Genomic DNA, 22,178 nt, shown 5'->3' on the forward strand with positions numbered 1-22,178 from the left:
TCCATTACTCTAGGAGATGGATCCAAAACAATATTGCTGCAATTTATGCCAAAGAGTGTTTTGCCAATGTTATCCTATGGGAGTTTTATAGTATCTGCTCTTACATTTAGGTCTTTAATCCAGTTTATTTTTGTATATGGTGTTAGACACTAATTTCAACCCTTTACGTGTAGCTGTTCAGTTTTCCCAGCACCATTTATTGAAGAGATTCTCTTTTCTCCATTTCATGGTCTTACCTCCTATGTTGTAGATTAATTGACCAAAGAGTTTATTTTTGGGCTTTCAATCCTGTTCCATGGAGCCATATTTCTGTTTCTGTGCCAGTACCATACTCTTTTGATGACTCTAGATGTCTAATAGTCAGGAAGCCTGATTTCTCCAGCTCTGTTTTTCTTTCTCAGACTGCTTTAAGCTATTCAGGGTCTTTTGTGGCTCCATAAAATTAAAAAAATTTGTGTTCCAGTTCTGTGAAAATGCTATTGGTGGGACTTCCCTGGTGGTTCGGTGGTTAAGACTCCAAACTCACAATACAGGGGATATGGGTTTGATCCCTAAATTGCAGAAGTAAGATCCCATATGTCCCAGGGGGGAAAAAAATAGAGCCATTGGTAATTTGATAGGGATTGCATAAAATCTATACATTATATTGGGTAGTATAGTCATTTTGACAATACTCGTTCCTCCAATCCAAGAACATGGTATATCTTTCCATCTGTTTGTGTCTTTTCTTTCGTTCAGAAGCATCTTATTGTTTTCAGAATACAGGTCTTTTGCCTTTGTAGGTAGGTTTATTCCCAGGTATTTTATTCTTTTTGATGCAATGGTAAACGGGATTGTTTCTTTTTCTCTGATCTTTCATTATTAGTGTATAGAAATGCAACAGATTTCTGTGTATTAATTTGGTACCCTGCACCTTTACCAAATTCATTTATGAACTCTAGTAGTTTTCTGGTAGCATCTTTAAGATTTTCTATGTACAGGATCATGCCATCTGCAAACAGTGATAGTTTTATTTCTTTTTCAATTTAGATTCATTTCTTCTCTGACTGCTGTGCATAGGTCTTCCAAAACTATGTTCAATAATATAAGTGGTGAGTGGACATCCTTGTCTTTTTCTTGATCTTAGAGAAAATGCTTTCAGTTTTTCACCACTGAGTATGTTAGCTGTGGGTTTGTTGTAAAAGCTGTGCCTTTATTAGGTTGAGATAGGTTCTCTCTATGCCTGCTTTTTGGAGAGTTTTTGTCATATTAATAAATGGGTGCTGAATTTCGTCAAAAGCTTTTTTTATTTCTATTGAGATGATCATATAGTTTTTTAATTCTTCAATTTTGCTGACGTGGTCTATCACACTGACTCATTTGTGGATATTGAAAAATCTTTACATTCCTGGGATAATTCCCACTTGACCATGGTGTATGATCCTTTTACTGTATTGCTGGATTTGGTTTGCTAGTATTTTGTTGAGAATATTTGCATCTGTGTTCATCAGTGATATTGGTGTGTAATTTTTCCTTTTTGTGGTATCTTTATCTGGTTGTGGTATCTGGGTCATGGAAGCCTTACAGAATGAGGATGAGACTGTTCCTTCCTCTGCAATTTTCTTGGAATAATTTCAGAAGGATGGGCGTTAACTCTCCTCTGAGCGCTTGACAGAATTCGTCTGTGAAGCCACCTTTGTGTTTCAGTCAGTTTCAATTTCAGTTCTTATGACTGGTCTGTTTGTATTTTCCATTTCCTCCTGGATCAGCACCTTTCTGAGGATTTCCCCATTTCTTTTAGGTTGTCCATTTTATTGGCATATAGTTAGTTGCAGTACAGTAGCTTCCATGTTATTTAAAGTCTAAGGAGTTAAGGGATTTTCCTAATACTAACCTAGTCATTATAACTTGCTTTTAGTAGCCAAAAAATAACTGAATGAATGCTATACAATGAATTATGTCCTCATAAACTCATACAGGGCTTCCCTGGTGACTCAGAGGGTAAAGGATCTGCCTGCCATGTAGGAGACCCTGGTTTGATCCCCAGGTTGGAAAGATCCCCTGGAGAAGGGCATGGCAACCCACTCCAGTATTCTTGCCAGGAAAATTCCATTGACAGAGGAGCTTGGTGGGCTACAGACCATGGGATTGCAAAGAGTCGGACATGACTGAGCAACTAACACACACAAACTCATGTGAGGTCACAGCAAGGTGGTCGTCTATAAGCCAGGAAGACAGTCTTCATCAGGAACTTAAACAGGAGCACTTGATCTTGGTCTTTTCAGACGCCAGAACCATGAGAAGTAAAGATCTGGGTGGTAGATTTGCTTGTAGTTACTAGGGTATTACTGCAGCTAGGACCCTACAGCACACAGTGCTACACAAACACACAGATAAGCTACTCCACATAATTTCTGAATACATCTGTACATATATTAAAATAGACATTAATTTGTACTGCTATCTCTGACTGTAAAATTTAACACCACAGGTCTCATGCTTATTTCTGTTTTCCTTCTCACAGAGAAGCCTGACTCCCACTATTTGTATTAACTTACTGGTTAACATTGTCTACTTAGAAGAATTGAGAAAAATTTAAGATTCATTTATGTTATTATATGAGTCATCAGTGGTGCTTTTTACTGCCTAGTAATAAGAACATACCAGTTTATTTACTCACTTGTTGAAAGACAACTTGGTTATTTTCAGGTTTTGACACCACAGATAAATAGTAGATGTTTTTGTGTGAAAATAAGTTTTCCAGTTCACTTGGATAAATATCTTGGTGTATGAATGCTAGGTCATATGGGACTCAGTTGTTTAACTTTACTAGCCATTATAACATGTATGTATCAGTATCTGCTTGGGATAGTAACGGTCATTTTCCTAACAGCTAATAATGTGGAGTATTTTTTTTACATTTTATTGTCAGTCCTATAGTTTTCTAGGGAAGGATCTTCAGATCTCTTGCCCATTAAAGAAAAAATTCAGTTAAAAAAAGTTATTTTACACACAATCCCCTTTTCAGAGCTGCAAAAACTTTTTCTTACCCTATAGCTGTCATTCTTTTAACACGTTTTTATAGAGCAAAAATTTTAAATTTTTATAAAGTTGAGTTTATCAAATTTTTATTTTACAGTCAGTACTTTTGGTATCAAGTCTAAAAATTCATTACCAAAACCAAGACTGCACAAATTTTGTTCTATGTTTTTTTCTGGAAGTCTCATAGTTTTATGTTTTACATTTTTGATCTATTATCCAGACTGGTTAATTTTTTATGAGGTATGCGTAAAGGTTCTTTTTCTTTTTTAAATCTGGTTGTCTAATTGTCCTATCACCATTTGCTGTTATTATCTTTTTTCCAGTGAATTATCTCTGAACTTTTGTCAAAAATCACATTTGAAGTTTGTATTTTGTTTCACCGATCTAACGCTTAACCATTTCCTAATGCCATTCAGTGCTGATTACTACTGCTGGTTAGTTAAGTCTTAAGATCAAATAATGTGAGGCCTTGAACATACCCTTTTTTAGAACTATCTGGGTTATTTTTCCACAATACTCCGAGGGACCAGCATTGCTCATCAGCAAGCCAGTGACAGCAGTGGCTGGGCCTCAGGCCCCTGGGCTGGAGGACAGCTCTGCCCACTACCACACCCATACCAGCTGCAACTCAACCACAACAGCAAGGTGCACACAGCCCACAGAGTGGATACCCTTAGAGCACCTGGTTTTGGTGACAGGGGAATTGTACTACTGAGCCCACAGGACACCTTCTACGTTAGGCCACTCTCTCAAGACCAGGAAACACAGTTTATATACCTAATGATAGAAACAAATACAGAAAGTTAGGCAAAATGAAGAGACAAAGAAGTACCTTTCAAAGAGACAAAACCTCAGAAAATGAACTAATTAACAAAACAGAGATTAATAATTCATCAGATAAAGAGTTTAATGTAAGAGTCAAAAAGATGCTCACTGAACTCTGGAAAAGAATGGATGAACTCAAGGGAGAACTTCAACAAAGAGAAAATATAAGAACCAATAAGGACTGAAGATCACAATAACTGGAGTGAAAAGAATACTACAGAATCGACAGACTAGACAATGCCAAAGAATGGATCAGCTACCTGGAAGACAAAGTAGTGAAAATCACCCAATTAAAAATGAAAAGACCAAAAAAAATGAGGACAGTTTAAAGGATCTCTGGGATAACATCAAGCACACTAATATTCTCGTAACAGGGTTTCCAGAAGCAGAAGAGAGAAAGAAAAGAAAACCTCTTTAAAGACAAAATGGCTGAATACTTGTCTAACTTGTCAAAGGAAAAGACATACAAATACAGAAAACATATACTCTCATACAAAATGAAATGAAAGAGACCCACGCCAAGACGCAGTATAACTGTCAAAAGTTAAACAGAGAATCTTAAAAGATCAAGACAAAAACAACTCATGACATACAAAGATGATCAGAGGATATTTCAGCAGAAAATTCACATGCCTGGTAAAGGAGAGACAGTTTCCCAGATGTTCAAAAACCAAAGGAGTTCATCACCACTAAACTGGCCTTATAAGTAATGTTTAAAAGGACTTCCTTAAATAGAAAAGTAAAGGCCATAGCTAGAAATGAGAAAATTATTTAAACAAACTATAAAAATTATAAAAATAAAAACCTCACTGGTAAAGAAAAACACACAGTAAAAGTAGTGGCTCATCTACTATAAAGCTAGCATGAAGGTTACATGCTGTCTACAAGACACGCAGTTCAAATTGAAAGACACACACATACTGAAAATGAAGAGATGGAAAAAGATATTCCAGGCAAATGGAAATGAAAAGAAAGCTGGGGTAGCAGTACTTTGATAAAAGAGACCGTAAAACAAAGACAAAGAAAGGCATCACAAATAATGAAGGGAAAAATTATCTTTTATTTGGGTGCTACTTAAAAAAAAACATCAACTACTGGCAATTAACCAATTCAATATAAGCCAATCTGATACTGGAATATAAACAAATGTTAAAAATGTGATTAGGACTTGTTTGGTTTTTTTGAACAATATTTTTTGTAGTTTGACAATTATAAAGTATTTGGCAGGAAGGATAAATTATTTCTGGAATAAACCTTATTTTATCACGTGAATTCTAAAAAGTTTACTGAGTAGTTTTCTCTGAATACTCTCATTCTTTAAAAGTACTGTCATTAAATAAATGAAGAACCCAAGAGTATCAAGTGATCAACAGTGAAGACCCAAAATCCATGAAACTGTTGTGATTATATGTGTTATTTAATTTTTAAAAGCATCTATTGTTCACAAGAAAATTGAGAGGAAGGTATAGAGATTCTCCATAAACCCCTGCTTCCACATATGCAATGCCTCCCCCATTTATCAGCATCATTCTTAAATGTGTTTTAAATTTCAGATTATGGACATAAACTGCATATTATATAATAACTCTGTTGGGACTGGGATAGTATCCCACAATATAAACATTTCTACAACTAAATGGATAAACAGTTATACAGACTTAGATTTTTAAAAAGGGCTATGAATATCAGCTCAAATGAGGTCCTGCTGTCAAGAGTTGTCGATCTGTATGATTTATAAGATGTTATCATCAGTTTAACAATGTCGAGTATGTTCCTGGCAGATATTTCGTAAATTAGGAGAATCACATCCTAATTGGTATCAAAATGAAAGCTGATTACATTAAGTCTCCTACGTATGAATGAATTCCATTCCAAAAGCATGTTCATAAGTCCAATTTGTTTGTAAGTCCAACAAAGTTAGCCTAGGTACCCAATTAACACAATTGGCTATATAGTACTGCACTGTGATAAGTTTATAATACTTTTCACATAAGTAATACATAAAAAACAAAGAAAACAATTTTGAGTTTACTTAAAAAAAAAAAAAAGAACACATTTTCCACCTTACAGTAGAGTACCTTGAAAAGAACAGTAGTCAAAAGGCAAGAAGAAAGTTACTGACTGGAGGAGGAAGTGGAGGTGGGAGATGGTAGAGCTGAAGGGCCATCAGCAATAGATGGAGGGAAAGCTGCAATTTCACTCACACCTGACTTTGAAGGCACAGGTTCTGGTTCCTTGATGGATTCAATTTTATTTGCTCTCTTGAAAAAAATGGTCCAGTGATATGCTGGTAGTAAGTGGCATGCTTGCATCTTTGAAAGTTTGCAATTTCAAGGTTTATATGTAGAGGACTTATTATATTTCCTTTAGGCAGACACAAGGACTTGTGTGTCACATTGTAAGCCACTCCTCTTAAGCGAATGTGTTAGTTTGTCTGTTTATTCTTGAAAAAACTGTGTGAATCGCAAAAGGATGTACATGGTACCTTGCAGATCAGATATATTCAATAAATGGCCATTTGAAAACAAAAAAAAATTACTAGTTGGGATTTTAACTGTAATGAATGTATAGATCAAAATGTAGAGAATGGACATCTTAATAGTACTGAGTTGCTCATTCCATGAACACAGTGTATTTTTCCTTCTATTCAAGTCTTTGATTTCTTTCATACAAATTTTAGCATACAGTCTATGGATACTTTTTTATTTTTTTTATTTATTTTTTCTTTTTTGTGTCGAGGGCTGACTTTCAATAGATTGCAGCGAGGGAGCTGCTCTGCTACGTACGAAACCCCGACCCAGAAGCAGGTCGTCTACGAATGGTTTAGCACCAGATTCCCCACGAACGTGCGGTGCGTGACGGGCGAGGGGGCGGCCGCCTTTCCGGCCGCGCCCCGTGTCCCGGGACGAAGGGATCTCCGCACCAGACCCCGGTCCCGACGCGCGGCGGGGCGCACCGCGCCGTGCCCCTAGGGACACGGGCGACGGCCCGCCGGCGGGGACGGCGGGGGACCGGCTATCCGAGGCCAACCGAGGCTCCCGCGGCGCTGCTATGGATACTTTTTTAGCCTTATTACATAAGTAGTTTATTTTTGTTTGTTGAGTGCTACTGTAAATGATATATACATATTTTAAAAATTGTTCATTGTAGGTATAAAAAATATATAATACACTTTTGTACACTTTGTATCCTGTGACCCTGCTAAAACTCTGGCAATTTTATAGGTTTTTTTTTTTCAGGTTTCTTCCTTAGATGATCATGTTGTCTGTGACAGCTGAAATGAATCTAAGGATCCATGTTTAAAATAAACTGACAAAATACCACTTCAAATAATGTAGTTCTTGCATATATCCACCATTATCCACCAAACAATGCTCTATTGGTCTAGTGATGTTTAAAAAACAGGTGACAAGATATCAAAATATCTGTTTTATACTTTTCTGAAGTAAGCAACTATATGAAAGCCAGATACAGGAAAGACTGGACTGCTATATAATGTCATAGATCAGGTGGCTTAAATAACAGACGTTTATTTCTCATTGTTCTGAAGGCTGGAAAATCCAAGATCAAGTTTCCAGATGATCTGGTTCCTGGTGAGGACCAAATTCCTGGCCTGCAGACATCCCCCTTCTTGATGTGTGTTCACACAGCCTTTCTTTGGTGTGTGCATACAAAGATTTCTCTTTCACTTTTTAAACCATATCATGAGGGTCCCAACTTCATGACCTAATCTAAACCTTAATACTTTCTAAAGGTCTTACTTCTAAATACCATCACACTGAGGGATGGGATTTTAATATATGAATTTTGGAAGGATACAAATATTTAGCCCATAATAGGCAATAAAGAAGTAAGCCCCAGGACAAGCAGTTGTGAAACTAATTAGAAATAAGGGTGTCACTTTAAAACTGATTTTCAAAATCAAAGCTGTAATTCACTTTCCAGTTTTGACATAAATGTGTGAAAAGAAGAGCTAGCCTTCTTTGGGTCTTTCCACTTACCCATGAATATAAACTATCAAATTTCTGCCCATTTTGATTTTTGCTAATGAGCTGATTTTTAATACAACATCAGTCAGACTCATATTAATATGTATTTTGTTACCTGAACACTATTGACAGGAGGGTTTCAATACTGACTTACATAACAAATCGCGGGACAAAGGCGTTAGTTTCTGCCAAAATCCTACGGTCAATAATGTTTGTTAAGATGGTGTTTATAGTGTCTTATGTTGGTCAATGATGAAATATTTCCTTAAGGAACAAATCACTCACCAGTAAGCAGGCTGGGATAAAACCTTCATCTGTACAATGTTCTGCATATTCTTTTAAGTCTGAACTTTCCAAAATAAAAGCCTGGCAGGTAGAAGTAAGGTTCTCTTGTTGTAAGTATCCTAAATGAAAAATAAAATGTAATTCAGTAATGTCAGTAAATTCTGAACTTTTGATTAAAACTGCTGTTTTAAACACTATAGCAATTTCACATCAGAGGTGCAACTTCAGGTGAACATTATGGAATTCAGAAGCCTTGACAGAAACACCAATTTGTGCTGAAATACAAAGCAGCGTTTATAAAATAGCTGTTTAAAACAAAAACTCTAGTTAATAGGCTAAAGTCATAATAAACAGAGTATTTAGTATGGTACTGGCATAAAAATAGGCAAAGGAACAGAATTGAGTGTAAAATAATCCCCAACATATATGGTCAACTAAATTTGACAAGGGAGCCAAGGATACTTAATGCAGAAAAGACCATCTCTTCAATGAATGGTGCCAGGAAAACTGTATATTCACATGTAAAGGAGTGAAACTAGACCCCTGTCTTACAACACTTACGAAAAACTAAGACAAAGCTTGAAACTCCTAGAAGAATATAGGAAAAAGTTCCCTGACATGGGTCTTGGCAATGATTTTCTGGATTTAACACCTAATGCACAAGAAAACATAAAATGAACAAGATGGAATATATCAAATTAAAAAGCTTCTGCACAGCAAAAGAAACCATCAACAAAACGAAAAAACAACCTATGGAACGGAAAAAATATTTGCATATATCTGATAAGGGATTCATAACCAAAATAAAGAACTCAATACAATTCAAGAGAAAAAAACCAAATTATCCAGTTAAGAAGTGGGTGAGAGAACTGAACAGACATATCTCTGAAGAAGAAAAGTGAAAGGTCAACTGATATGTGCAATGATGCTAAATAAACATCACTAGTCATTCAGTTCAGTCACTCAGTCGTCTCTGACTCTCCGCGACCCCATGAATCACAGCACACCTGGCCTCCCTGTCCATCACCAACTCCCGGAGTTCATTCAAACTCATGTCCATCGAGGCGGTGATGCCATCCAGCCATCTCATTCTCTGTCGTCCCCTTCTCCTCCCACCCCCAATCCTTCCCAATTTCAGAGTCTTTTCCAGTGAGTCAACTCTTCTCATGAGGTGGCCAAAGTATTGGAATTTCAGCTTCAGCATCAGTCCTTCCAATGAACACCCAGGACTGATCTCCTTTAGGATGGACTGGTTGGATCTCCTTGCAGTTCAAGGGACTCTCAAGAGTCTTCTCCAACACCAAAAGTTCAAAAGCAGCCATTCTTCGGCGATCAGCTTTCTTCACAGTCCAACTCTCACATCCATACATGACCACGGGAAAAACCATAGCCTTGACTAGACGGACCTTGGTTGGCAAAGTAATGTCTCTGCTTTTTAATATACTATCTAGGTTGCTCATAACTTTCCTTCTAAGGAGTAAGCATCTTTTAATTTCATGGCTGCAATCAGCATCCGCAGTGATTTTGGAGCCCAGAAAAATAAAGTCTGACACTGTTTCCCCATCTCTTTCCCATGAAGTGATGGGACCAGATGCCATGATCTTAGTTTTCTGAATGTTGAGCTTTAAGCCAACTTTTTCACTCTCCTCTTTCACTTTCATCAAGAGGTTTTTTAGTTCCTCTTCACTTTCTGCCATAACGGTGGTGTCATCTGCATATCTGAGGTTATTGATATTTCTCCCGGCAATCTTGATTCCACCTTGTGCTTCTTCCAGCCCAGTATTCCTCATGATGTACTCTCCATATAAGTTAAATAAGCAGGGTGACAATATACAGCCTTGATGTACTCCTTTTCTGTTGTTAGTAAATACAAATAAAAACCACGATGAGATAGCATTTCATGCCTTTTATAATGACCATCACCAAAATAAACTCACTTAATATGATAATCTCCAAGTCCATTCATGCTGCTGCAAATAGCATTACTTCATCCTTTTTTATGACCGAGTAATATTCCTTTGTATATATGTACCACCAGTCATTTGTCAGTGGACATTTAGGTTGTTTCCATGTCTTGGCTGTTGTGAATAGTGCTGCTATAAACATAAGCGTATGTGTTATCTTTTTGAATTACCATTTTGTCTGGATATATGCCCAGGTGTAAGGCTATGGTTTTTCCCATGGTCATGTATGGATGTGAGAGCTGGACTGTGAAGAAAGCTGATCGCCGAAGAATGGCTGCTTTTGAACGGTGGTGCTGGAGAAGACTCTTGAGAGTCCCTTGGACTGCAAGGAGATTCAACCAGTTCATTCTAAAGGAGATTGGTCCTGGGTGTTCATTGGAAGGACTGATGCTAAGGCTGAAACTCCAATACTTTGGCCACCTCATGCAACGAGTTGACTCATTGGAAAAGAGTCTGATGCTGGGAAGGATTGGGGGCAGGAGGAGATGGGGATGACAGAGAATGAGATGGCTGGATGGCATCACCGCCTCGATGGACATGAGTTTGAATGAACTCCGGGAGTTGGTGATGGACAGGGAGGTCTGGCATGCTGTGATTCATGGGGTCACGGAGAGTCGGACATAACTGAGCGACTGAACTAAACTAAACTGAGGGTTTCTAGATCATATGGCAATGCTATTTTTAGTTTTTTGAGAAAACTCCACTGTTTTCCATAGTGGCTGCACTGACCTACATTTCCACCAACCATATAGGAGGGTTCCCTTTTCTCCACACCTTCTCCAGCATTTGTTGTTTGTGAAACTTATTAATAATGGTCATTCTGACCAGTGTGTGAGAAGGTACTTGATTATAGTTTTAATTTGTTATTTCTTAATAATTAGTGTAGCAATGCTGAACGTCTTTTCAGTATACGAATGCTCTTATTTCACGAACACTGTATGTGCTATTGCCTTTGCTTGGGCAGCTTAGCTTTTCTTAGCTTGTGTGTGAATAGTTTTCACTCAGTTGTGTCTGACTCTTTGCAGCCCCATGGGCTGTAGCCCATTACGCTCCTCTGTCCATGGAATTCTCCAGTCAAGAGTACTGGAGTGGGTATTTGTTCCTTTCTCCAGGGAATCTTCCCGACCCAGGGATCAAACCCAGGTCTCCCGCATCGCAGGCAAGTTTTTTACCATCTGAGCCACCAGGGAAGCCGAAGAGTACTAGAGTGGGTGGCCATTTTCTCCTCCAAGAGATCTTTTTGACCCAGGGATTGAACCCAGGTTTCCTTCTTTGTAGGCAGATTCTTTAACACCTGAGCCACCATGGAAGCTCCAAAGGGACAGGTTGGTGTCATTGGTCTTTTTAGTTGCTACGTTGTGTCGACTCTTTTGCAACCCCGTGAACTGTGCATAGGATTTACCAGGCAAGAATACTGGAGTGTGTTGCCATTTTCTTCTCCAGGGGATCTTTCTGACTCAGGAATTGAACCCACAGCTCCTGCTACATCTCCTGCAGAGCAGGCCAGTCCTTTACAGCTGAGCCACTGGGGATGTTCTTTCTTAGCTTAGCTAATTCCAACTTATCCTTCAGGTCTACTGAAGTAATTATCACTTCCTCAGAGAATTTTTTCTTTGAATTCTCTATATACCATACTCCTATTATAAGATACTAGATTCCCTTTATGATATATTTACCTCAGTGTTAGTATAATAGTTAATAACTAGTAAGCCAATTTTTGGGCTTCACAGGTGGCGGTAATGGTAAAGAACCTGTCTGCCAACCCAGGAGACTTAAGAGACACAAATTCAATCCCTGGGTTGGGAAGATGCCCTGGAGGAGGGCATGGGAACCAACTCCAGTATTGTTGCCTGGAGACTCTCATGGACACAGGAGACTATCAGGCTACAGTCCATGGTCACACAGTCGGATCAACTAAAGTGACTTAGCATGCATGCATGCAAGGCAATTATTACTAAGGTCTTTCCCAACTTTAAAATTATAAAATTTACCTGGAATAGTATCTTTAAGCAGGCCCTACAAGTCAAGAACTTGAGAAGGCCTGCAAAGTTATTATATATGAGCATTAAAAAAAGAAAAGGGCAAGGAAATCGCCCCATTTTAGGCAGAAGGAAATGGCAAGCCACTCTAGTATTTTTGCCTGGAAAATTCCATGGACAGAAGAGCCTGGGGCCCTACAGTCCATGGGGTTGAAAAGAGTCAGACACTACTAAGCACACACACATATGCACTGGCTGGGATGTTGGTACCCATTCACCAGTGGCTCAGCAGTAAAGAATCCACCTGCAATGCAGGAGACACAGGAGACCAGGGTTTGATCCCTGGGTCGGGAAGATTTCCTGGAGGAAATGGCAACCCACTCCAGTACTGTTGCCTGGAAAATCCCATGGACAGAGGAGACTGGTGGACTCAGCCCACAGGGTCACAAATAGCTGGACACGACTGAAGTGACCATGCATGCATGCATGCACCAGTTTGTACTCACTGCTGATGAATCAGTTTTCCAACCTTTTATTAATGCTATAGAAGAAATAAACATACCAAAGACACTGTCGTTTGGAGTGTGAGAAAACACTTAGAAATCAGAAGAAACTTTTTATTTGAGATACTACTATTTCAATACCCCCATCACTGAAAATATAAAATCACCTTTGATGCGAAATCATGAGGATCAAAGACGGCTATTTCCCTTTTTTTTTTTTTCATTTTTCACAAATAAACAATCCAATATAAACCCTTATAAAACTATAGCCAGCTGAAATCAGTTTTTATGATTGGCTTTCTGACAGTCACATTATTTGGAATAAGTTAAGTCAGCCACCACTAGGATTTCATGAATTTAGATATTTAGACCACTACAGCCGATAGACCACTAGAGTCATTGTGGAAACAGGGCAGTCGGCGCTTTTTCTTTATATGCTTCAAAATTTAAATCGAAGACCCCAAACTGTTTCTTTTTATGGTAGAAAGTTTTGAAAGTACTAATCACCCCAAATACACTGGTAATCACTTGGGGCTTGAAATAGGTAATGGCATGAAATCTAATTCCTTTAAGTAGATTTGCTTTTCTCTAGACCAAGTATTCTCAAAAACAGTGACACAGCTCCAAGGGAGTGACAACTGGTACTGGGGAGGAAAGAGAATGAATAAAATATGTCTTTTATGCATAAATCACAGGTATACATACAATATATAAACAATTTATTTGTAACTTGGCTTAAAACACAACATTAAAAAAACTAATATCATGGCATCCTGGCCCAACACTTCATGGCAAAAAATGGGGAAACGATGGAAACAGTGACAGACTTTATTTTCTTGAGCTCCAAAATCACTGCAGATGGTGACTGCAGCCATGAAATTAAAAGATGCTTACTCCTTGGAAGGAAAGTTATGACCAACCTAGATAGCGTATTAAAAAGCAGAGACATTTCTTTGCTGACAAAGGTGCCCCTAGTCAAAGCTATGGTTTCTCCAGTAGTCACGTATGGATGGGAGAGTCAGACCATAAAGAAAGCTGAGCGCTGAATTGATTCTTTTGAACTGTGGTGTTGGAGAAGACTCAAGAGCCCCTTGGACTTCAAGGAGATCAAACCAGTCCATCCTAAAGGAAATCAATCCTGAATAATCATTGGAAGGACTGATGCTGAAGCTGAAACTCCAATTCTTTGGCCACCTGATGCAAAGAGCTGACTCATCTGAAAAGACCCTGATGCTGGGAAAGATTGGCAGGAGAAGGGGGTGACAGAGGATGAGATGGTTGAATGGAATCACCAACTTAATGGACATGAGTTTGAGCAAGCTCTGGGAGTTGGTGACGGACAGGGAAGCCTGGTGTGCTGCAGTCCATGGGGTCGCAAAGAGTTGGACCCAACTGAGCAACTGAACTGATACTGACATTTGTAACATTAAAATTTCACGCAAGGAGTAATTAGGGAAAATAGCAAAATAAGGTTTGAGAAACATGGCCCAAGACTGAATGTAATGATATACAGTTAACTTTTCTAGAAGATACGGTGGGAATTCCCTGGTGGTCCAGTGGTTAAACTCTGTGCTTGTGGGATTTTAGTTCCCTGCCCAAGAATGGAACTGTGCTCCCTGCAATGGAAGGGTGCAGTCTAAACTGCTGGACTGCCAGGAAAGTCCTTAAGATCTTAAGACTTAACTTCCAGTGCCTTATATCACTAGATCCACAAATAACAAAGAAAATCTCTCTAAAAGAAGCTATAATCTACAAGGACCCAGAAGATATATATGCAAATAACTGTAATAAAAAGCAAAGGTGGTAAGACAATTAGACTTATTTTATAGGGGCTAGAGAAAGTATCGACTGACTTGGGGAATATTACGCACGTTTCAAGGAAGAGATGAGTCAAAAAAGCTGATGGAAAGCATATATGGAGCATGTTTGAAGCACATGTCTGGTTTGAATCAAGCACAGAATCTATGATGGAGAATAGTTGGAAATACAACTGAAAACACAGAAGGGTTGAGGATCATAAAATGCTGTAAATGTCAGCAATGACACATGATTATGAATAAATAATAGAACCTGAATAAGTGACAGATATTATTCAGTCGACAAAGGGGAAAGTCATGATCACAGCTACACCTTTGTAAATATTTATTAAGTATCTATGTTTTAGTGATACAGTGATGTAAAGGTGACTAGAACCAGTGGCTCTTCAACTTTTGCAGCTTATGCTGGTCCTGGTTGTTTGCCTTCAAATCTACTCTTCCTGCTTCCCCCGCTCTGTACTGTAGGACAGGAAACCTGACCCCTCTGCAGACAATTTCCTGGGTTCCATGGCAGCTAGCTTCTGACTGGGTTAAATCAACGGGAAGCACCAGTGGGAGATTGGAGGGCAGTTATTAGGAGCCATGGTTTTTCCCCCCTATTTCCTCTTTGCCCTCGTAGAATTTCCTCTACTACTGTTCCCATATCAGACAAGTCTACCTTCTAGTTTTCACATAGTGAAACCAGCCTCTGGGGTTCATCTCTACTTGTCCTCCTGATATCAGAGTGGTTTCCTGCTGTTTACTACCCTCCAGTTTGGTTCAAGTAAGCTGCTTGTTTTCTTAGCTTTTCACCAGTGTAACCAATTCCCTCATCAAATTCCTCCATGCTACTCAGATTAGTTTCAGTTTTCCTGAATGGATGCTGACTCATACAGAAAGGAACAAATTTATTTAGGAATCTAAAGAAAGTTCTGGATATTTTACCTATAAAAAATGCCCCACCTGTACATAAAACTTTACAGATAGTTTGGAGCCTCCCACAACTCTTGAAATCTGTACATTAATTCTAGAATAAGAATACTGAATGGAGTAGCAAATGGCAACCCACTCCATCATTCTTGCCTGGAAAATTCCATGGGCAGAGGAACCTGGCAGGCTATAGTCCATGGGGTTGCAAAGAGTCGGACATGACTGAGCATGCACAAAAATATTTAGTATTTAGAAAACTAAATAGGTCAAAAAGTAAGTTTTGGTTTGGGAAGGCAAAGTTCTACAAATGAATGATGGTGATGCTTACAGAAAAATATGATTGTACTTAATGCCACAGAATTATAAAAATGGCTACAATGGTTAAATTTCACATTAAAAAAAAAGTAAGTAAACACACAGCTACAATAAAACAAAGTAAGAGTATGATACAAGTAATCTACAGTGCCACCAGAGCGTGTATGGAGAAAGTACTACCTGTACCTGCTTTAAACAGTATGAGATTACAATTGACCTGAACCTTAAATACAAGTGTACTAGGAAGAGAGGGAGAAAAACATTGCAAGCAGAGGGAACAAAATACATTAACAAGAGTATCTGGAGATACTGCAAGTAGTTTGGAATGCCTGGGGCATAGGACATATGTTGAGAATTTGAGATCAAGCAAAAGAGACCACTAGGATCAAGTCTGCAGAATACCTTGTCTGACATATTAATAAAACCAAAACTAGTGGTCCAGAAACAACAAATGGCACTTTGACGTATATATTTTGACCTGTGCAATATTTAAAGAAATTCTAGCAAGGCAATAGCTGCATATAGCCAAGTAGCAAGGCTATTTAAATGGAGCAGTGAGATACAAAAGTCAGTGCAGTATGTTGAAGAATGAGTTAAGTAAGGAAGTACATAACTAAGCAGAGTCGTTCTTTGAATAAAGTTGACTAGTGAAAGGGTAACATAGAGCATTAGATAAAATAAGAGGTGGGGGTCTAGGAAAGTGTTTTGGTATGTGTGGGTAAGGGTGAAAAACCTAATCATGTAAATTCTAAGGGGAGAGCTCTATATTTAGCAATTGGCACAGTGCCTGGAACACACTAAGCAACCAAAGACTTGCTGTAAGAACATGATGAACAAAAGGGGCAACAATGAGAAGAACTGAAGGAGTACTGAGAGGGAGGGAGTACTGACAGAAGAATCATGGGCAAAGAATAAGACTGTTAATTTTTAAGCCACTAGGTTCGTGATTCACAGATCTCTGTGGTGACATGATAATGCAAAATGAAAAAAGCAAGAGTGGTGAGATTTGCTTTTTTTGGTAGCATATATTCTTTTGCACAACTTGAAATTTCTGGTAAGTGCACAACTCTTTCAATTATTAGAACTGGAGGTGTAGTGTGAATGCTTTAGGCAGATTTTTGTAACCATAAATAAGATGAATTGCAAGACTATATGAGAAACTATGAAAACAGTCCAAAGGAGAAATGGGACACATACTGTTAGGTGTGGTAGCAATAAAAATGGAATGTGAATGACAAATAAGGATTTTAGGATAAGAAACAACGACTGTAATTTTTATCCATTTTTAAAGAAGGAAGAAGTCTAGGAGAATACTCACAAGTTTGTTGAAATTATTCCAGTTAGAAAATCGTACTGCTTTTTTAAGACCAGTGGTCCTTGCCCTCCAGGAAATACACTGGCAATATTTGTACACTTACTTTATTCTCACAACTGGGTGAAGGCGGGAACTGGGTCCCTGCTGGCATCTAACAGATAAAAGCCGGGGATGCTGCTAAACATTCTACAAAGCAAACAGGACAGCTACCATAATAAAGTATGTCATATTATTGTGAATTTTGTGAAAGTCTACTTTGGATCTGTTTACAAATAAGCCTAATTAATATAACAATTACAAGATAGACAGCTTTCTTCTTAGATGCAGGTTAACTGTTGATATTCGGTTCTGATAAAGTGGGCAAAAGATTAACCAAACATTAACAAAATATTTGTTTAAATTTAAGTGATTATTTTCTCCAAAAACAGATGCTAGAACCATTACCCTCTAAAGTTTCCTGCAAAATGTGCTTGTCAAGAGTCTGTGCATAAAAACTTTTTTCTTTTTTTGGACAGGGCCGAGTACTTTAAAAAGGGAATAAGAAACGGATTTTTCTGACAGTAAAATAATGTTAGTAATGGCCTTTGGATACCAAGGGAAGTTTTAGAACAAATGTTTACCATTTAACCATTCACATATGATGCCTGTAAATCTGGCTCCGGTTTTGAGTTTTATGTGGCTCTCATTCCCAGCAATACAATACTCTATTCTTTCAGGGGACAAACAACAAAACCCGTTTCCTGCACAGACAATACACCCTGACAACTGGCAGTGTCACTCTTCAAACTGAGGAAAAACTAGGGCTAGAAAACGTTCAACTGGAAGGCGTTTCCAGTGAAAAGTCTTGCTAATTAAAAAAAAAAAGGAACTGCTGCTGTCTTAAAAGTATGCAATTGGCGTTTCAAACCTTTACATTCTATGACTTCTTTCAGGAGGTTGGGGGACAGAGAGGCAGGATCACTTCATTCTTTCCAAATTCGTCGCTCTAAAGGCAAGTTATGGGAAGGCCGTCAGGAAGGTCCTTCGCTAAAGCTGGGTGGCTGGGGAAGTCTTTTATTTTTCCTTACTCGGCCCCAGCTCTGACACGGGAAAGTGAGCCCAAGGTTGAAGAACACGCAGTCCATCCATCACGTAGGCAACTCCCCTGCAGGATTCTAATTAAGAGTGCAGGCCTGACTTTCCCTCCAAATCTGGGCCTCAGGTGTTCCACCCGGAGTTTCTCTTCAGCCGCCCCTCGCCACAGAGTCTCGGAAGAGAGGCGCATTCACACATAAAGAAACTTAAACCGCCCGAGCCTCCCACTGAAGAAGATTCACCGCCAGTCTGAACTTGTAGGTGGGGAGGCAAAGCCCCAAAGCTTCCCCACCCTGGGAAAAACCTCTGGCTCCAAAGGTCCTTCCGTCCGGCTTAGCCTGAGCCAGTACCCCTCCCTCCCGCGCCGGCGCTTACCCAATACCAGCCGGGCTACGTCCGAAGGTAACAGCATGATCGAAGCCGCAGAAAGAACCGTAGTGAGAGACGAGACTCGGGTAAAAACCAACACAGCAACAGCCCCTGCGCCGCATCTCCCGGTTCCAGTGGCGGCACTGAACCCGCGGCAACTGGTCCCGCCTCTTTCGCTCCTCTCCAGCCAATCGCTTCCGCCGGAGAAAGAAAGGCGCCGAAAAGAAGCCCGCCTCCGTTCTACTTGGAGCTGTCGTCACATCCGCCCTCACGTCTGGATGGGTGCGGGGCGGGAAGGCGGGAGCGGAGAGGCGGAGCCGGCGCTAGAGGGCGAGCGGCGGACGCAGGGCCGCACGCCATTGGCTGACGGAGCGCACGCGCGTTTCCCTCAGATGAGCGCTGTGTTTGGGGAAGCGGGTCTTGGGAGTGGAGAGCGTGCGTGTTTGGCCAGCGTGGGCAGAGCGTGCCCCGGCGCCAGTCAGCCTTAGTGCTTCCTTTGGAAACGTAAGCTGCGCGATCACTCCAGGTTTGATCCGGAAGCCGGAATAGTGCGTGGACAGCCGGCTCGGGCCTTGGGGGAGGCGGGTTGAGCGGGTTTCCAGCCTGAGGACATCACCGCTTACGGAGATTCCGCTTCGGCCGAATCCAACGGTAGGGCCGCTGAAGAAGCAGGCTTGACTAATCATCTTTTTCTCCCCTCTCATAATTAGCAGTTTTAATGAGTGAGCAATTTGTAGCGGCTTAAACTGCAGTCTCCTGATTCTTGGGCTTTGGAATCACTCTCCAGTTCAAAATTCTGACTGTCGGCTGACTGTGTACTATCTTCTCTGTGGTAATTTTATCCTGTGGTAAGTGTGGTGGTCTGTGTGGGGGTTGGAAAGGAATTTCCAGGCATGAGGCAGAATGAGAGGAGAATAAAATTTATTGGAGTGGGAGCTGCTGTTAAAACAACTGGCCATTTCAGGGGAGAGCCAAACGCTTTTACAGGCTTGCAGCCAATTTCCATAGCCTTAAGACAGAGAAACTTGAACTGGAATGGTGGCATTAGGTGATTGGTTGTGGCTCAGAGGTTAAAGCGTCTGCCTGCAATGCAGGAGACCTGGGTTCGATCCCTGGGTCGGGAAGATCCCCCGGAGAAGGAAATGGCAACCCACTCCAGTATTCTTGCCTGGAGAATCCCATGGACGGAGGAGCCTGGTGGGCTACAGTCCACGGGGTCGCAAAGAGTTGGACACGACTGAGCGACTTCACTAGGATGCTATAGGTTGGATAGTAGGGTGGGTATCTTACATATTATGGGGTTAGGATACTGGCCGGTTTAGATCTGGAGGGTCATGGCAACAGTTGCTATGGGGCTTGGTCAGTTTCAGAGATTTTTATCCTGTGACCTTGGTATAGGGCTCCACATTCCCCACTCTTTTTATTTATGGGCCAAACTTTGGCCACTTAACACCCTGCTCATGACTACCTGTTTACCTACCTTATCCTTGTCTCGGGCCATGGGGACACAAGTCCCTGGGGAATGGGGCAATGACCGCTCTGGCTTCTTCAAGCTGGACAGGGACATTGTGGGGTCCAGAGTCATAGTGCACACTTTTTGCCAGGGTGCATTTACAGAGGGAGATGAGAGTCCACAAAACGATAAGGCAGCTTGTTCTGGCATTGTCTGGGTGTTGGCTGGGGGATATTCTAGTCGTATTACTATTTGGAGATTTATTTGTTATTTTCTAGAAGAAACAGACTTAATAAGAAAGTTAAAGAAACATGGTCCAAAGATTAATAGAAGTAGAAAAACTGCTGAGGGGCTCATCAGGAGAACCAGGACCAGACATTGGTCCGTAACGTTAGTGTTTCTCTAGGTATGAGAGGATGCAAGCATTTGGGCTCACAAAATTCTTGACCTGAAAACATCTGACTAGCTGAAGGCCTGTTTTTCCAGTTTTTCCCAGAACACAGAGTGCCTTATTTCTGATCTCTACCCTGAACTTCTTTTAGGGGCTGTTGGAGCTCAGCAGTTTGAAGTGGTCATGATTTAATTTTTGTAGAGGTAGCTGGAAATTACCAACGTCTAGTCAGCAGGGCCCCTTTGTAGCCACATTTTTGACCATGCTTTGGAGGCATTTCATGGCCACTGTGTCCCACAATGCTGGGAAGGCTCATTCCCAAGTCTAGTGAAGAGTCCATTGATAGGTCACTGAGTGTGCTATTACTAGACCAGGCCTGTGGGTAGCAAAAGTCTCTGGACCATCCATGTTTTACTGGCCTCTTGGTCCAGGAAAATATTCCCTCCTATTACTTCTTCCTGTGTCTGCTGCTGCTGCTGCTGCTGCTAAGTCACTTCAGTCGTGTCCGACTCTGTGTGACCCCATAGACGGAAGCCCACCAGGCTCCCCCGTCCTGGGATTCTCCAGGCAAGAACACTGGAGTGGGTTGCCATTTCCTTCTCCACTTCCTGTGTCTAGAGTTATGTTATTAAAATAGTTGATCTCATATGGAACTGCATATCAGCATTTTATCATAGGGTTAGTCATTCATCTGGTAACATAAGAAGCAAGTTTCTGAAACAGGTGACATACAATATAATATAGGTAGCAGTTGTTAGTAAGATCATAAGTAAGAATTTAGGTCAAGAACTTCCATTAGGTATAGCATGGTATGTGCCCAGGTCATCTGACTTAGTTGTTAAATGACTATAGCTTCAGTTCAGTTCAGTTCAGTTCAATCCAGTTCAGTCGCTCAGTCATGTCCGACTCTTTGCAACCCCATGCACCGCAGCACGCCACTCCTCCCTGTCCATCACCAACTCCCGGAGTCCACCCAAACCCATGTCCATTGTGTCAGTGATGCCATCCAACCATCTGATCCTTTGTCGTCCACTTCTCCTCCTGCCCTCAATCTTTCCCAGCATCAGGGTCTTTTCCAATGAGTCAGCTCTTCGCATCAGGTGGCCAAAGTATTGGAGTTTCAGCTTTAACATCAGTCCCTCCAATGAACACCCAAGACTGATCTCCTTTAGAATGGACTGGTTGGATCCCCTTGCAGAATAAGGGACTCTCAAGAGTCTTCTCCAACTCCACAGTTCAAAAGTATCAATTCTTCAGCGCTCAGTTTTCTTTACAGTCCAACTCTCACAGCCATACATGACTACTGGAAAAACCAGAGCCTTGACTAGACAGACTATAACTTGGTGTCAATCTAATTAAGTCTTTTATAACAACTGTCTCAGAAGTGAGTCTTAGTAAACAGACCTTAATTAACAAAGCTAGAATTTAATATTCAGTGAAGCATAATTTTTTTTTTTTCCAATTTGAAGACATTAACCCTGTAGCCAGAGAAGGCTTTAACCCATCAAATAAAAATGAGGTTTGTCAGGGATCTGGGAAAATCCAAGTGGCCATCTTGGATTTACCTTAGCCCTGACTCTGATTAGCAGCTATTCACCCATTTATAATTCCCCAGTTTAGGAGTAGACACAGTTCAATTCAGTCACTCAGTTGTGTCTGGCTCTTTGTATAGACTCTGAGTGGAGTGGTACACTCGAAGGGTGGATTTGAGTGGACCGTTCTTCGAGTGGACTATTGCCATGTTTTAAATTGACAGGTTAATTTTTTTGGAAGCAGAATGAGCTTTGTCTACATCTACCATAATTTTTATAGATCATGGTGAAATAATGCATATTTAACAAAGTAACAAAAGATTTTAGAAACAAATATAAATCACTTAAAGGCAAAAGAAATTAACAATCTGTGATCAAAATCTGTATTCAAAGAAAACTTTTTCTCTTAACAGAGAAGACCAAATTCCATTCTGGTG

General features: G+C 40.3%; 2 protein-coding genes across 10 annotated transcripts in view; one reads left to right on the forward strand and one right to left on the reverse strand.

Moving 5' to 3' along the window:
- NPAT (nuclear protein, coactivator of histone transcription) overlaps nucleotides 1–18,529 on the reverse strand; it is a 51,126-nt gene extending 32,597 nt beyond the window's left edge. The window contains exons 1-2 of one of the 3 annotated variants that reach the window (XM_055422963.2): nucleotides 18,372–18,529; nucleotides 8,121–8,239 (exon numbers count right to left, since the gene is read on the reverse strand). In XM_055422963.2, the coding sequence (XP_055278938.2) occupies nucleotides 8,121–8,239; nucleotides 18,372–18,408 (156 nt within the window). In that variant the 5' untranslated portion in view covers nucleotides 18,409–18,529. Of the gene's footprint in view, nucleotides 1–8,120; nucleotides 8,240–18,371 lie in introns of those variants that run through there. The other 2 variants (XM_055422964.2, XM_088842913.1) reach the window with 2 other exon arrangements.
- A 213-nt stretch (nucleotides 18,530–18,742) lies between these two features.
- ATM (ATM serine/threonine kinase) overlaps nucleotides 18,743–22,178 on the forward strand; it is a 163,389-nt gene continuing 159,953 nt past the window's right edge. For 2 of the 7 annotated variants that reach the window (XM_055422971.2, XM_055422965.2), the window contains exon 1: nucleotides 18,759–19,213. The gene's annotated coding sequence lies outside the window, so the exon portion shown is untranslated. Of the gene's footprint in view, nucleotides 19,214–22,178 lie in introns of all 7 variants that reach the window. The other 5 variants (XM_055422967.2, XM_055422968.2, XM_055422966.2 and 2 more) reach the window with 4 other exon arrangements.

This window comes from Moschus berezovskii, chromosome 14, assembly GCF_049115385.1.
Source record: "Moschus berezovskii isolate FMDL1 chromosome 14, NW_MosBer_1.0, whole genome shotgun sequence".
Classification (NCBI taxonomy): domain Eukaryota; kingdom Metazoa; phylum Chordata; class Mammalia; order Artiodactyla; family Moschidae; genus Moschus; species Moschus berezovskii.